Source organism: Oncorhynchus mykiss, chromosome 7 (genome assembly GCF_057628025.1).
Source record: "Oncorhynchus mykiss isolate SJ-2025 chromosome 7, ASM5762802v1, whole genome shotgun sequence".
Lineage (NCBI taxonomy): Eukaryota > Metazoa > Chordata > Actinopteri > Salmoniformes > Salmonidae > Oncorhynchus > Oncorhynchus mykiss.
Window position 1 is genome coordinate 31,150,558 of NC_143028.1, and position 18,156 is coordinate 31,168,713.

The 18,156-nt window shown below is 41.2% G+C and overlaps 1 protein-coding gene across 2 annotated transcripts in view; it reads right to left on the bottom strand.

Annotated features, from left to right (window-relative positions):
• Positions 1-18,156, bottom strand: part of LOC110528947 (kinesin heavy chain) — a 120,776-nt gene that overhangs the window by 51,391 nt on the left and 51,229 nt on the right. For both annotated transcript variants that reach the window (XM_036983178.2, XM_090240668.1), the window contains 3 exons: positions 3,287-3,435; positions 2,355-2,587; positions 250-318 (listed from right to left, as the gene is read on the bottom strand). In XM_036983178.2, the coding sequence (XP_036839073.1) occupies positions 250-318; positions 2,355-2,587; positions 3,287-3,435 (451 nt within the window). The remainder of the gene's footprint in view (positions 1-249; positions 319-2,354; positions 2,588-3,286; positions 3,436-18,156) is intronic.

Below are 18,156 nucleotides of genomic sequence, written 5' to 3' on the forward strand. Positions count from 1 at the left end.
TTATTTCAGCTCATGAAACACTTTACATGTTGCGTTTATATTTTTGTTCAGTATAAATGAAATTAAATCACCCTGCAGATTCATTTTTCATTTGACAGTATTTTTGGCTCTTTTGCCTGACAAAAATGTCAATTAACCATCTCCTGCCAACTACTCAGTCTAAGTAAGCTCAGATGGGCTGAATAACAGAGGGATAGAGGAAGATAGATGGGGAAGAACATTGGGCTGAGTAGAGGGAGGGTGTTGTACCTCTTCCTGGTCCAGCATCTGCTCCTTCAGCTTCTCCGCCAGCTGACTCTGCTGGTTGATCTCATCATCCTGTGTAGACACACAAACAAACACACACACACACACACACACACACACACACACACACACACACACACACACACACACACACACACACACACACACACACACACACACACACACACACACACACACACACACACACACACACACACACACACACACACACACACACACACACACACACACACACACACACACACACACACACACACACACACACACACACACACACACACACACACACACACAGTGAAAACCAGGTATGTCATACAGAGCATTATGGGTAAAGTAGTTCATCATGCACATAGACAACCCACATGAAAAAATACTATAGTATACTATGGTATAAATATCGTACTATTACTATATTTTTTTATACCAGAACATTGTTGAATACTTGTTGCTGATTGGCTAGAAGGGCATTCTAGAATGGACATTAAAACCAGATCACGGGACAGTTGTAAAAGGAATCTGGACAGTTGGAAAATATTCACTAGGTGCTCTATGTGTGGTTTAGGTTAATGTTCCATATTTTATGGATCTGGCTGTCAAGCAGCAGGAGGTGGCAATTGCCCATGTATTTGTCCATGTAATGTGTATAGCTAGCTAGCTGATAATATTTGCAAACTAGTACCAGTAGCTAGAAACTTTGCACAGTGTCAGTGGCTAAATGTACCTTTTTATTTTTAGTTAGCTTGCTAACACGATCCCCTTTTCAACATTGTTTTTAAGAGTGTTTAATGCTGCTGACAGATATAATAGGTTACATTGAAATGATTGACCACATCAAATTACCTAGCTAGCTAAAGACAGATCATGTCAATTTGGCTAGTCATGTTTTTTCTCAATCACGTACAAGCAATTTTGGGATCTGTGTTGAAACGTATCTATAGCAGAACAGCAAGTGTATGTAAACTTCTGACCCACTCGAATTGTGATACAGTGAAATAATCTGTCTGAAAAATGACTTGTGTCATGCACAAAGTAGATGTCCTAACCGACTTGCCAAAACTATAGTTTGTTAACAAGACATTTGTGGAGTGGTTGAAAAACTAGTTTTTCAACCTAAGTGTATGTAAACTTCCGACTTCAACTGTAAGTACGGCTGTGATAATCTTTTTGCAGGCAGTTGTGTTCTTTTGATGCATCAATATCTATCCTGCAATTTTGTACAGTATAATATTAGCAAAAGGACACATAGTTCTGTAATGCATGTTGTGAACTCTGTTTTGAAAATCGACACAAAAAAAAAAAAGATTGAGAAAAGCTATAACAAGCTAACTTTCAGGGGATGAACTAGATAGCTAGTGATCTCATTGATTGATTTGCTTGACATCTATTAGTGGTGATGACAGTAGTCAAACTGGAACTTTACCTGGATGAGTTTTGACTCAAATACTTGTCGATGTTAAGCTCTTTCCAAAACAAAAGCCTAATCTCTGACGAAGCAAGATAAATGACACAAGTTGTTTGCTTAGCTAGCTATCTACAGTACATGCCAAATAGGTAGGCCAACCACACGTATCTAAAAATACATGATCAATTGATGTTTACTGATCATGAAGTGCATGCAGTTGCTTGCTGTATAGCTCTGATGATAGACCTACATGTGGGAAATTGTTTTGCATGGAATAACTTGTACATTTGTAGTTAAGACTGTGCTCTTCAAGAGGGGATCATATTACAACCAAATAGTTGTAACATTTATTTCACATTCCCTTGAAAATGGCACTCGGTTGTAATGTTTTAAGCTGAGCTGGAGGTCTCCTTGCCCCCCAGAAGGCAAATCGAACACTCTGCACCGTATTGTGACGGTTACTGATAACAACCTATATTATTCTACAGTATACTACAAAATTCCATAGTATGTGCTACACATGATCGAGGGATACTACAATGTAGTATAGTATTTTACCAGAGGATGCTGGTGGGAGCAGCTATAGTAAACTGTAGTATTTTTTATGTGGGAATGACACTCCACTTATGTCACATCAAGCACCAATTTCAAATAGATGTTACATTTTGTGTGTGAACCCCCTCACCTTGTCGTCCAGCTGCTTGTAGAGCTTGCGTATCTCCTCCTCATACTTCTGTCTTTCCTCCTCTGAGATCCTGATCACTATAGAGGAGGAACTGTCTTCTCTAGGCAGCCGACTCAGACCGGAGGAGGAGCTCTCTTCTCTGGGGAGCCGACCCAGACTGTCATCTCTGGGTATCAGACACTCAAGAGGCACAGCACCAGGACACAACTGATCCAGCTCTGAGTCCTCCTCATCTGAGGGAGGGACAATGGATCATGAGAAGGACAGGCCTCATTGGGGGAGGTATGGGTGTAGGGGTGGGTGCGTGTGTGTGTGTGTGTGTGTGTGTGTGTGTGTGATTTTCTTTAGGGCTAGCCAAGGAGGCCCGATGTGTGTGTCCCTCTCTTCATGTGGCTCTGGAGCAGCAGACGAAGTGTCTACAGTCTAAAACATATATGTGTCCATGTGTGTCTTGAGTATGTGTGTGTCTACAGTATATAATGTGCCTCTTAGGAGATGTTTATTTTTTTCTTTACCCTTTATTTAACTAGGCAAGTCAGTTAAGAAAAAAATCCTATTTACAATGAATGCCTAGGAACAGTGGGTTAACTGCCTTGTTCAGGGGCAGAACTACAGATTCTTACCTTGTCAACTCAGGGATTTGATTTAGCAACCTTTCGGTTACTAGTCCAATGCTCTAACCACTAGGCTACCTGCCGCCCCAGGTAGCCTAGTGCTCTGAGGATTACTGAAATATAAGAATCCATAAAGCATAAAGGCACAAAGAAATCTGCCTCCAGGACACTGTGGGAGAAGGCAATTCATCTTTGAGAGTGTGTGTTCGTGTGTGTGTTTGCCTGCTCGTGCCGCGTGTTTTTTCCGTGCATGCCTGTGCGTGTGTCTCAGTGTCTATGTGCCTGTGTGCCGGTGTGCGTGTCCGTAGGTGGCCTCACCATTCATCCACCTGTTGAGCTCAGACTCCAGCCTCTGTACCGTCTCCTTCATCATCCTGTTCTTCTCCTTCTCCTTCTCATACTTCTTCTTCCACTGTTCTGCCGTCAGCTCCAGATTCACTGACGCTGTGTTCCTGATCGTCTTAGCTCTGGGGGGAGAGAGAGAGACAGAGGAGATGGTAGTGAGGCATAAGGCTGTATGAGTTAGGTAGAGATTGTGCAATTGTATGGATTCTATTGTTCTGGATTGCCTTAGTGATTCAATGGAACATGCATAGGTAATGACTCAGTTGGATGAAAGACGTAGGAGAATGTAGTGATGTATAGATAGGCTCTGTAAGTTTGACATTACATTGTTCTTAGGAACAGATTCTATAATTGTATGGATTCACTCTCGCCAAAATCTGTCCAGAATAAGCCCAATGTGTTTATACGTGTTTAAAGGGGAAACACTATGATTTAAAACGCCAGCTATCTCTAACTGTAAATCGCCATATTGGCATTGTTGCGTCACTGGCAGGAGAGAACATATTGGAACTCCCAAAAATGTCTGACTTTACCGAGTCTGAGAAGGAGTTTTTACAGAGAATTAACTTATTTAAGTTAGGGAGCCAATAAACCTACTGAAGCCATTCATGTTTGAGCCGATCGTTCCCCCAGATCTCGTAACAGTAACAATCATACAATAACAGTTTCCATCATAGGTACACTTCAACTATGACAGACAAAATGAGAAAAAAAATCAAGAATATCACATTGTAGGATTATTTATGAATTTATTTGCAAATTGTGGTGGAAAATAAGTATTTGGTCAATAACAAAAGTTTATCTCAATACTTTGTAATATACCCTTTGCTGGCAATGACAGAGGTCAAATGTTTTCTGTAAGTCTTCACAAGATTTTCACACACTGTTGCTGGTATTTTGGCCCATTCCTCCATGCAGATCTCCTCTAGAGCAGTGATGTTTTGGGGCTGTTGCTGGGCAACACTGACTTTCAACTCCCTCCAAAGATTTTCTATGGGGTTGAGATCTGGAGACTGGCTAGGCCACTCCAGGACCTTGAAATGCTTCTTACGAAGCCCCTCCTTTGTTGCCCGGGCGGTGTGTTTGGGATCATTGTCATGCTGAAAGACCCAGCCCAGGCCCCATTAATTCTTTCCAGAATCAGTCGTCCTGGTTCCTTGGCAGAAAAACAGCCCCAAAACATGATGTTTCCACCCCCATGCTTCACCGTAGGTATGGTGTTCTTTGGATGCAACTCAGCATTCTTTGTCCTCCAAACACGACGAGTTGAGTTTTTACCAAAAAGTTATATTTTGGTTTCATCTGACCATATGACATTCTCCGAAACTTCTTCTGGATCATCCAAATGCTCTCTAGCAAACTTCAGACGGGCCTGGACATGTACTGGCTTAAGCAGGGGGACACGTCTGGCACTGCAGGATTTGAGTCCCTGGCGGCGTAGTGTGTTACTTATGGTAGGCTTTGTTACTTTGGTCCCAGCTCTCTGCAGGTCATTCACTAGGTCCCCCCGTGTGGTTCTGGGATTTTTGCTCACCGTTCTTGTGATCATTTTGACCCCACGGGGTGAGATCTCGCGTGGAGCCCCAGATCGAGGGAGATTATCAGTGGTCTTGTATGTCTTCCATTTCCTAATAATTGCTCCCACAGTTGATTTCTTCAAACCAAGCTGCTTACCTATTGCAGATTCAGGCTTCCCAGCCTGGTGCAGGTCTACAATTTTGTTTCTGGTGTCCTTTGACAGCTCTTTGGTCTTGGCCATAGTGGAGTTTGGAGTGTGACTGTTTGAGGTTGTGGACAGGTGTCTTTTATACTGATAACAAGTTCAAACAGGTGCCATTAATACAGGTAACGAGTGGAGGACAGAGGAGCCTCTTAAAGAAGAAGTTACAGGTCTGTGAGAGCCAGAAATCCTGCTTGTTTGTAGGTGACCAAATACTTATTTTCCACCATCATTTGCAAATAAATTCATAAAAAAATCCTATAATGTGATTTTCTGGATTTTCTTCTCATTTTGTCTGTCATAGTTGAAGTGTACCTATGATGAAAATTACAGGCCTCTCTCATCTTTTTAAGTGGGAGAACTTGCACAATTGGTGGCTGACTAAATACTTTTTTGCCCCACTGTATATGCTGCCTGAAACACAAACTGGTGTGAGTCTGGATGCTGCCAGGTAATGGCTAGAGTAGAAGTGTGTGTGTTGTAGAGAGATGGTGGCGATACAGCACTTAATCCCAGCAGAGAGAGCAGAAAGAGAGAATTGGACGAGTGTGTCGTTTCTTGCATAAGGCGTGCATAGCCAGAAGCAAAGGCATTGAATAAAAGTTTGAATAAAACCAGTTAATTTAGTAAATCTAGCCTAGCCTAAGACATAATAAACCATTTGACATTAGTTTTCCATATCTCCCCACTGACAATTCACCACATTCTTTATGATAGAATTATTGTTAATTTATCCACTTTTTGGACATTAGAGTTTTGGGAAGGCAAAAGTCTCTGGAAACAAAGGGACATTCCTTTATCCAATACTGGAGGGTAGAGAGAGAGAGTCCTCTCCTGCTTAATTTATGACCGGGTGTGGAGGTGTCAAAACCATCCAGCATCTAGTGAATGCTCACAGGACAGTCATGACAACTACATGACCAAAAATATGTGGAGACCGGGTGTTTCGACCATCTCATTACAAATTCATGGGAATTAATATGGAGTTGGTCTCCCCTTTGCTGCTATAACAGACTTCACTCTTCTGGGAATGCTTTCCACTAGATGTTGGACCATTGTTGTACCCCAAACTGTTGCCACAAAGTTGGAAGCACAGAATCGTCTAAAATGTCATTGCACGCTGTACCGTTAAGATTTCCCTACACTGGAACTAAGGGGCCAAGCCAAACCATGAAAAACAACCCCAGATCATTATTCCACCTCCACCAAACTTTACAGTTGCCACCACTATGCATTCGGGCAGGTAGCGTTCTCCTGGCATCTGCCAAACTCAGATTTGTCTGTCAGACTACCAGACAGTGAAGAGTTATTCATCACTCCAGAGAATGCGTTTCCACTGCTCCAGAGTTCAATGGCGGCGAGCTTTACACCACTCCAGCCGACGCTTGGCATTGCGCATGGTGATTTTACGCTTGTGTGCGGCTGCTTGGCCATAGAAACCCATTTCATGAAGCTCTCGAAAAAACAGTTATTCTGCTGATGTTGCTTCCAGAGGCAGTTTGGAACTTGGCAGTGAGTGTTGCAACCGAGGACAAATTATTTTTACGCACTACACACTTCAGCACTTGACGGTCCTGTTCCGTGAGGTTGTGTGGCATACCATTTCGCAGCTGAGCCGTTGTTGTTCCTAGATGTTCCTAGGTGGCATCCCACGACAGTGCCACATTGAAAGTCACTGAGCTCTTCAATAAGGCCATTCTACTGCCAATGTCTGTCTATGGAGATTGCATGGCTGTGTGATCGATTTTATACACCTGTCAGCAACGGGTATGGCTGAAATAGCCGAATCCACTAGTTTGAAGGAGTGTCCATATACCTTTGTATATATACTGTATATTTATGTTTTTCCAAAATTATACAGTTACTCCTCTAAATAAAATCTATCAAAATACTTCACCAGAGAGGATGACTTAGCCACAGACGATCATTAGCTTCTTTCTGGATTGTTTCAAATCAAGTCGGTAGGCCTATGCCTATTTGGGAAGCTCGCAATTTCGGTAGCCCGTGACAATATACCAAGTTGATTATTGAGTTGCGGCTGTCAGTAATAAGCATCTATGAGTAAAGATAATGTGTCTTGAGTATAATTTTAAATATGAGACAAGAGAAGGGGAAGGGTGTGTGGCTAAGATATGGCTCATCTCTCTTCAGAATGTATGCAATCAGCTGTTTCCTGACAATTGTTGAGCATTCATTGTTTTATTATTCTTTGATTGTTTATTTTTATAAATTCCACAAGCACATATGGCCTAGTAAATGTACCGTTGATCCCAGTCACATTCATTTCTGTTAATGCATGTATTAATTACATTTGTTTACTGTTCTCATTCTCAGAGTGGACACGTTGTTTGCATAGTTCACAACCTGCTACACTTGTGAGAAAAAGGTTTTGATTCATTTCATAACCATTTCATAACCATTTGAGTTGTCTTCTTTGGAGTGCTCCATGTGAGCAATGAGCATGTGTCGGTTTCTCTATCCTGATAATGTTGAGGGAGAGTGCGTGACTGAGCACTCATAGCAGAACCTGGCCTGCTGCGCCCAAATGTAGAAAAGATATGTCTGATTTCTGATTGTATTTACTCACCACGTCTACCACTACCACATAAGATGAGCCTCTCAGTAATTTTTCCTTCACCTCATTGCCGACAGTCTGTTTTTCTAAGATCCATTGCGAATGATAATAGTTCCCCACAAGCTAGGTTTTCATCCTTTTGGCAGCATGTTTTTCATTGGAATATTGTAAAGTCTGCATAAAAAGCATTTTCCCACCAGAGATGTGTTTCCATCCAAGTGACTTGTTGTGGATAAAAGGCTGTGCGTGATGACATAGTGTACATAAACATTTTAAAAATACAAGTTAAATGGGTTTCCATCTATTTTCAACTCTACTGATTCTTTTGTCACAAAATAAAATGTGTGTTAAATTATAGCGAATGTGCCACTCTGGTCTTGGCACATGTGTTCTAGCCAACAGCTGGCAGATAAAGTGTGGGTATAGCCTACATGATGAGATTCTTATGGACAAAATAGTGAGTTTGTCTTTAATTGTCAAGCCAAGCATTGATCATAATGTCACCAGAATAAGATCCTCAATATTTATTGTAGTGAAGCTTCAAGCTTATCACCATATACTTTCACCACCCTGTGAAGTTCATCATAATTTATTTAATCTGTAATAGAGGGTTTCCCAACCTTGTGAAGATACTGGAGGAAACAGGTAGAAAAGTATCTACAGTGCCTTGCGAAAGTATTCGGCCCCCTTGAACTTTGCGACCTTTTGCCACATTTCAGGCTTCAAACATAAAGATATAAAACTGTATTTTTTTGTGAAGAATCAACAACAAGTGGGACTCAATCATGAAGTAGAACGACATTTATTGGATATTTCAAACTTTTTTAACAAATCAAAAACTGAAAAATTGGGCGTGCAAAATTATTCAGCCCCCTTAAGTTAATACTTTGTAGCGCCACCTTTTGCTGCGATTACAGCTGTAAGTCGCTTGGGGTATGTCTCTATCAGTTTTGCACATCGAGAGACTGACATTTTTTCCCATTCCTCCTTGCAAAACAGCTCGAGCTCAGTGAGGTTGGATGGAGAGCATTTGTGAACAGCAGTTTTCAGTTCTTTCCACAGATTCTCGATTGGATTCAGGTCTGGACTTTGACTTGGCCTATCTAACACCTGGATATGTTTATTTTTATTATGTTTATTTTTGAACCATTCCATTGTAGATTTTGCTTTATGTTTTGGATCATTGTCTTGTTGGAAGACAAATCTCCTTCCCAGTCTCAGGTCTTTTGCAGACTCCATCAGGTTTTCTTCCAGAATGGTCCTGTATTTGGCTCCATCCATCTTCCCATCAATTTTAACCATCTTCCCTGTCCCTGCTGAAGAAAAGCAGGCCCAAACCATGATGCTAACACCACCATGTTTGACTGTGGGTATGGTGTGTTCAGGGTGATGAGCTGTGTTGCTTTTACGCCAAACATAAAGTTTTGCATTGTTGCCAAAAAGTTCAATTTTGATTTAATCTGACCAGAGCACCTTCTTCCACATGTTTGGTGTGTCTCCCAGGTGGCTTGTGGCAAACTTTAAACGACACTTTTTATGGATATCTTTAAGAAATGTCTTTCTTCTTGCCACTCTTCCATAAAGGCCAGATTTGTGCAATATACGACTGATTGTTGTCCTATGGACAGAGTCTCCCACCTCAGCTGTAGATCTCTGCAGTTCATCCAGAGTGATCATGGGCCTCTTGGCTGCATCTCTGATCAGTCTTCTCCTTGTATGAGCTGAAAGTTTAGAGGGACGGCCAGGTCTTGGTAGATTTGCAGTGGTCTGATACTCCTTCCATTTCAATATTATCGCTTGCACAGTGCTCCTTGGGATGTTTAAAGCTTGGGAAATCATTTTGTATCCAAATCCGGCTTTAAACTTCTTCACAACAGTATCTCGGACCTGCCTGGTGTGTTCGTTGTTCTTCATTATGCTCTCTGCGCTTTTAACGGACCTCTGAGACTATCACAGTGCAGGTGCATTTATACGGAGACTTGATTACACACAGGTGGATTGTATTTATCATCATTAGTCATTTAGGTCAACATTGGATCATTCAGAGATCCTCACTGAACTTCTGGAGAGAGTTTGCTGCACTGAAAGTAAAGGGGCTGAATACATTTGCACGCCCAATTTTTCAGTTTTTGATTTGTTAAAAAGGTTTGAAATATCCAATAAATGTCGTTCGACTTCATGACTGTGTCCCACTTGTTGTTGATTCTTCACAAAAAAATACAGTTTTATATCTTTATGTTTGAAGCCTGAAATGTGGCAAAAGGTTGCAAAGTTCAAGGGGGCCGAATACTTTCGCAAGGCACTGTATATCCAAAGTAAAATGAGTCCTATATCGACATAACCTGAAAGACCGCTCAGCAAGGAAGAAGCCACTGCTCCAAAACCACCATAAAAAGCCAGACTGCGGTTTACAACTGCACATGGGGACAAAGATCGTACTTTTTGGAGAAATGTCCTCTGGTCTGATGAAACAAAAATAGAACTGTTTGGCTATAATGACCATCGTTATGTTTGGAGGAAAAAGGGGGAGGCTTGCAAGCTGAGGCACACCATTCAACCGTGAAGCACGGGGGTGGAAGCATCATTTTGTGTGTGTGCTTTGCTGCAGGAGGGACTGGTGCACTTCACAAAATAGATGGCATCATGAGGTAAGAAAAGTATGACAATATATTGAAGCAACATCTCAAGACATCAAGTTAAAGCTTGGTCACAAATGAGTCTTCCAAATGGACAATGACCCCAAGCATACATCAAACTATTGGTCAACGCCTTTCATCTGCAAAAACCCCAGTCTTGCTCATTATTCAGTACTTGGCTAAGGTGTTTGTAAACTTCCGACTTAAACTGTATTTTAAAATATATTTGAATACATATCTCAGGAAGTGACTACTTTTCTGAAACTATTGGATTGGTTGCCTTCAACTAATGGCAGGGCTGTATCTGGAACTACATGTGGAAGATAGAAATAGAATAAATAGAGCACACACAATCTCCTATCAGGTATGCGGTATGCGCAATACTGTCGGGGGTACGCCAAATAAAAATGTGATTCACATTTTCAAACAGTCCAATTTTCCAACGGGCTATACATTTAGGTGCGTTTTTTTCCTCACCTGAGTAGCCTCGTTTCACTGCCCAAAATAAAATTTAACTATCTAGTATTCAGCGAAATAACAACACAATGTCAAATACAGGTAGGCTAGTCAAATAACTAACATCCAATCACATTAACCATTACTCTCTCGCAGGAATTCCACTAACGTAGCCAAACGTAACTGCTGCTCATGTTGGTGTCTGTACTGATGGCTCAAAAGCCATAGGGAGACATAGTGGAGTGGTAACACGAGTGGTGCAAGCAGTTGCTCCTGACATCACTTGGGTACACTGCAGCATCCACCGAGAGGCTCTTGCTGCCAAGGGAATGCCTGACAGCTTGTAAGATGTTTTGTACACTGCAGTGAAAATGGTGTATTTTATTTAAGCCAGGCCCTTGAACTCTCGCTTAATGTTTTCTTTACTGACCATAATTTTCACTTGTCTGACCGCATGCATGATGACTAGCTTCTCATACGACTGGCCTATCTGGGTGATGTTTTTTCTCGCCTGACTGATCTGAATCTAACTGTACTCAATGTGCGGGACAAAATTGAGGCTATGATTAAGAGGTTGGAACTCTTCTCTGTCTGCATTAACAAGGACAACACATAGGTCTTTCCATCATTGTATGATTTTTTTGGTGTGCAAATGAACTCAAGCTTACAGACAATGTCAAATGTGATATAGCGAAGCACCTGAGTGAGTTGGGTGCGCAATACGTTATCCCTTTCATGCCCTGCCTCCAGTCCACTTACTGATATCTGAACAAGAGAACCTCATCGAAATTGCAACAAGCGGTTCTGTGAAAATTTAATCAGAAGCCACTGCCAGATTGGGCTGCACTCAGATTATCCTGCATTGGCAAACCACGCTGTTAAGACACTGATGCCCTTTATTTAACTACGCAAGTCAGTTAAGAACACATTCTTATTTTCAATGACTGCCTAAGAACAGTTAACTGCCTTAACTGCAACAACAGACTTTTACAGTGCCTTGCGAAAGTATTCGGCCCCCTTGAACTTTGCAACCTTTTGCCACATTTCAGGCTTCAAACATAAAGATATAAAACTGTATTTTTTTGTGAAGAATCAACAACAAGTGGGACACAATCATGAAGTGGAACGACATTTATTGGATATTTCAAACTTTTTTAACAAATCAAAAACTGAAAAATTGGGCGTGCAAAATTATTCAGCCCCTTTACTTTCAGTGCAGCAAACTCTCTCCAGAAGTTCAGTGAGGATCTCTGAATGATCCAATGTTGACCTAAATGACTAATGATGATAAATACAATCCACCTGTGTGTAATCAAGTCTCCGTATAAATGCACCTGCACTGTGATAGTCTCAGAGGTCCGTTAAAAGCGCAGAGAGCATCATGAAGAACAAGGAACACACCAGGCAGGTCCGAGATACTGTTGTGAAGAAGTTTAAAGCCGGATTTGGATACAAAAAGATTTCCCAAGCTTTAAACATCCCAAGGAGCACTGTGCAAGCGATAATATTGAAATGGAAGGAGTATCAGACCACTGCAAATCTACCAAGACCTGGCCGTCCCTCTAAACTTTCAGCTCATACAAGGAGAAGACTGATCAGAGATGCAGCCAAGAGGCCCATGATCACTCTGGATGAACTGCAGAGATCTACAGCTGAGGTGGGAGACTCTGTCCATAGGACAACAATCAGTCGTATATTGCACAAATCTGGCCTTTATGGAAGAGTGGCAAGAAGAAAGCCATTTCTTAAAGATATCCATAAAAAGTGTTGTTTAAAGTTTGCCACAAGCCACCTGGGAGACACCAAACATGTGGAAGAAGGTGCTCTGGTCAGATGAAACCCAAAATTGAACTTTTTGGCAACAATGCAAAACGTTATGTTTGGCGTAAAAGCAACACAGCTCATCACCCTGAACACACCATGCCCACTGTCAAACATGGTGGTGGCAGCATCATGGTTTGGGCCTGCTTTTCTTCAGCAGGGACAGAGAAGATGGTTAAAATTGATGGGAAGATGGATGGAGCCAAATACAGGACCATTCTGGAAGAAAACCTGATGGAGTCTGCAAAAGACCTGAGACTGGGACGGAGATTTGTCTTCCAACAAGACAATGATCCAAAACATAAAGCAAAATCTACAATGGAATGGTTCAAAAATAAACATATCCAGGTGTTAGAATGGCCAAGTCAAAGTCCAGACCTGAATCCAATCGAGAATCTGTGGAAACAACTGAAAACTGCTGTTCACAAATGCTCTCCATCCAACCTCACTGAGCTCGAGCTGTTTTGCAAGGAGGAATGGGAAAAAAATTCAGTCTCTCGATGTGCAAAACTGATAGAGACATACCCCAAGCGACTTACAGCTGTAATCGCAGCAAAAGGTGGCGCTACAAAGTATTCACTTAAGGGGGCTGAATAATTTTGCACGCCCAATTTTTCAGTTTTTGATTTGTTAAAAAAGTTTGAAATATCCAATAAATGTCGTTCCACTTCATGATTGTGTCCCACTTGTTGTTGATTCTTCACAAAAAAATACAGTTTTATATCTTTATGTTTGAATCCTGAAATGTGGCAAAAGGTTGCAAAGTTCAAGGGGGCCGAATACTTTCGCAAGGCACTGTACCTTGTCAGCTCATGGATTCGATCTTGCAACCTTTCGGGTTACAAGTCCAACGCTCTAACCACTAGGCTACCTGCCGCCCCAGATTCTCGGCCCTCACTAGCATAAAAACTAAATACAGGCACAAACTGTGTGTGGAAAAGGATTTAAGACAGACTCTCTCCAATACAACCCAACATTGCAGAGTTATGTGCATCCCTTCAAGCACACCCTTCTCTTTAACCTGTGGTGAGTTATTCAAAATGTTCGATGAACAAATAAGGTTTTATATGTAAGATGGTTAAATAAAGAGCAAAATTATTGATTATTATTAAATTATTATTTGTGCCCTGGTCCTATAAGAGCACTTTGTCACTTCCCACGAGCCTGGTTGTGACAAAAACTCACACTCATTCTTATGTTTAATAAATGTATTGTATAGTGTGTGGCAGGCTTACAATGATGGCAAAAATCTAAATTTGAGAGTGCGCTGACCCTGGTTCTAGAGGGGGTACACAGGTTGAATGTTTGAAGGGGTATGGGACTATAAAATGTTTGGCAACCACTGTCTATTCCAATCTATCTGACAGTCATATTGGATCTATGCAATATATTTCTATCTCAATATTTGGTAAAAGTCCATTCTCCTGATTATCCATTGCCCCAGGTGTACATAATCAAGTCAAAACAAATAAGAAATTATATTTTGTATATTTTACAAGTATAAATAAGTTGTGACGTTCAAATACTATATGACTCTTTCAACATGCCACTGAAAAGGTTGAAAGATGCAATTCATTGTATGATTCCTGAAAATGCTGCATCGTTTGCATTTGCAAATATGCAAATAGCAAGTTAGATGCTTAGCAAAAACAACTTAGAAACCTCTTTGTCCATCTGGGGGTAAGTGTTCACATGGTAAGTGTTCACACAATACCATATTTAAAGGGATAGTTCACTCGCAATACAAACTAACATGATTTTCAACCTACCTTAGTAGTAGTTAATTAAAGGCCGTTTTGGAATATTTTGTTTCCTTTCGACACTTATTAGACATATTTTTTACTGTTGGCATTCTCAGTAAGACTTCAAATCAACAACAATGCAATATAGTAATAATCAACGTTACTACACATGTAAAATAACTTGATGTCAAGTGTTACTGCGTTACCTTATGTCTCACTCATTATGAAAATATATTTGTTAGTCATTGTGAAGCTGCAAAAGTGGTCTACTCTAAAGTTGACATTCCATGTCCCTTATGTATTTAATTCAAGGCTATAGCCAATATGAAGATTCACATAAGAGCCCTTCAAACCAATTGATTACGATCATAATGTATATTTAGACTAATTCAACTAACTGTTGTAGTTTTTGTATCTTCATCAAATATTTGTCAGCCATCAAATACATATTTGTGTGTGTTCAAATGACTTGCTTATATTCAATTACCTTAAAACATGATTTGGTTTTCTGAGAGGTATTCAAATACTTTCCAATATTTTTTGTTTTTCTGAGACCTGTATTTGAATTTCAAAGAAAGTAGTTAAAACTGACTACATAGAGTATTTGAAAAGTTGGTATTTTCAAATAAAGTACAAAATACCACTATTTTCTGCCCAGGTCTGTGTGAATGTGTGAGTGTGAGTGTATTCCTGTGTTTTTATTTATTCCTTATTTTACCAGGCTATCTGGCTAATGTTGATATTTTGTAGAAAGCCATTGTTGATACTAGCCAGATTGCAACAGCTACAAGATTTACAAGATGACAAAGAAACAATGTAATTCACTCTCCATTATCTCATACTGCCAGTGCCAGTTCACTCTCCATTACCCCATACTGCCAGTGCCAGCCCATAGCCATACAGTATGTTTAGCTACAGTAGCTAGCTAGCTAAGGACACTGCAATAACTCAGCAGCTAACAGCAGCTGATTTTATTATCATATTAATACCAGCTACAGTGGTTACCTAGTGTGGAGGAAGTATTTAGTGTTGTGTGCATTGCATCTTTGCACTTAGCTAGCTACCATCCGTGGATAAACTGAGAAAATGCCCTATTCTTTATTTTTTTTGTTAGCTCCCACATGCGGGGGTTCGTGTTCTCTGATTGGCTCAAAGTCAACTTGTTGGCCACTGATGACCGTTGCGATTCTACAGTTGTGGCCAAAAGTTTTGAGAATGACACAAATATACATTTTCACAAAGTCTGCTGCCTCAATTTGTTTGATGGCAATTTGCATATACTCCAGAATGTTACGAAGAGTGCTCAAATTAATTGCAATTAATTGCCAAATCCCTCTTTGCCATGCAAATGAACTGAATCCCCAAAAAACATTTCCACTGCATTTCAGCCCTGCCACAAAAGGACCAGCTGACATCATGTCAGTGATTCTCTCGTTAACACAGGTGTGAGTGTTGATGAGGACAAGGCTGGAGATCACGCTGTCATGCTGCTTGAGTTCGAATAACATTGTTCTTCCTCTGTCAACCATGGTTACCTGCAAGGAAACACGTGCCGTCAGGATATTGCTGCCAGTAAGATTGCACCTAAATCAACCATTTATCGGATCGTCAAGAACTTCAAGGAGAGGGGTTCAATTGTTGTGAAAGCTTCAGGTCGCCCAAGAAGGTCCAGCAAGCGCCAGGACCGTCTCCTAAAGTTGATTCACCTGTGTTGATTCACCTGTACAGAGCCTTGCTCAGAAATGGTAGCAGGCAGGTGTGAGTGCATCTGCACACACAGTGAGGCGAAGACTTTTGGTGGATGGCCTGTGGTCAAGAAGAGCAGCAAAGAAGCCACTTCTCTTTAGGAAAAACATCAGGGACAGACTGATATTCTGCAAAAGGTACAGGGATTGGACTGCTGAGGACTGAGGTAAAGTCATTTTCTCTGATGAATCCCCTTTCCGATTGTTTGGGGCATCCAAACAAGGTGAGCGCTACCATCAGTCCTGTGTCATGCCAACAGTAAAGCACCCTGAGACCATTCATGTGTGGGGTTGCTTCTCAGCCAAGGGAGTGGGCTCACTCACAATTTTGCCTAAGAATACAGCCATGAATAAATAATGGTACCAACACATCCTCTGAGAGCAACTTCTCCCAACCATCCAGGAACAGTTTGGTGACGAACAATGCCTTTTCCAGCATGATGGAGCACCTTGCCATAAGGCAAAAGTGATAACCAAGTGACACGGGGAACAAAACATCATTGTTTTGGGTCCATGGCCAGGAAACTCCCCAGACCTTAATCCCCTTGAGAACTTGTGGTCAATGCTCAAGAGGTGGGTGGACAAAAAAAACCACAAACTCCAAGCATTGATTATGCAAGAATGGGCTGCCATCAGTCAGGATGTGGCCCAGAAGTTAATTGACAGCAAGCCAGGGCGGATTGCAGAGGTCTTGAAAAAGAATGGTCAACACTGCAAATATTGACTCTTTGCATCAACCTCTTGTAATTGTAAATACATGCCTTTGACACTTATGAAAGGCTTGTAATTATACCTCAGTATCCCATAGTAACATCTGACAAAAAATATCTAAAGACACTGAGGCAGCAGACTTTGTGAAAAGACGTAGCATACAGACAGAGCAACATAGCACAAAAAGCAACCAGACAAAATCCATAAAAGCAACAAAGTGTTTCCACACCTCACAAGCTACAGACAACATGGAAAGTGACAATACACAGCTAGGGATTATGTTCACAAATCTGATTGGCCTTTAGCCATGTCTTCATGTTTTTTTGTGAAAGTGTGATAGGTGGTGCAGTTATGGGTGTCTGATGGCAGTGTATTCCAGACATGGGAAGCTCTTACAGAGAAAGCGGATTTACTAAAGGTGCTTTTCCTTAAGGTCACCTCTCATGGCAGACCTTGTGGAACTGCTGCCATATGTTTGGGTTTTCTGTTTAACAAAAATACTGAGTGGAGGGGGAACCAGGCCATTTACGATCTTGAATATAAGACACGCGTGGGTGTATTGCACAAGATTTTCCCAACTCAGGAGCTCATGCTTTCTGAGGATGTAACAGTGATGATGGCTATTGGGCTTCCTATCAAGCACTTTGAGAGCCTGCTTGTAGACAGACTGAATGGGTTTTAATGTTGTACAGCAAGCTTGGGCCCAACTAGTCAAGCAGTATGTTAAGTGGGGGAGTATCATAGATTTGAAGTACAGTTTCGCTACCTCTGTAGTCAAACAATTTTGTATAAATCGGAAATTAGCTAGGTTCAATTTGGTTATTTGAATTACGTTTTTCACCTGCTTTTTAAAAGAGAGGTTGGAATCCAAGGTACTTAAAATCAGATACCACCTGGAGCTTCGCCTCTGACACATAGACATCTGGCTCAGTAGCATCTGTTGCCCTCTTTGTGAAGAACATGCAGACAGTTTTTTTCACATTGAGATGCAACACGAGTCACTGAGCCACTTTGTAACCTGGACCATTACAGTAGTGAGTTCTTGTGCAGCTTGTTGTTTGCTCTTTGCATGCACATATATCACTGTATCATCTGCATACATTTGAACTTCAGACCCAGTACAGACAGAAGGCAGATCATTAATGTACAGGCTGAACAGGAGGGGCTCCATTATTGACCCTTGGGGCACGCCCACATCATAGCTAAGAGTGGGCGACAGTTCATTGCTCACTCTGACACACTAAGTTCTGCCTTCAAGGTATAATTTCATCCATCTCAAGGCATCGGGGGAAAAGTTGAACTTGGACAATTTTGTGATGAGAATCTCATGGTTAACAGTATCAAAAGCCTTCCTTAGGTCCAGAAACACAGCCCCAACAACGCCCCCTTTGTCCATCTTGGACTTCACACAGAAAGCAGTTGGCCGTTTCTGTGGAG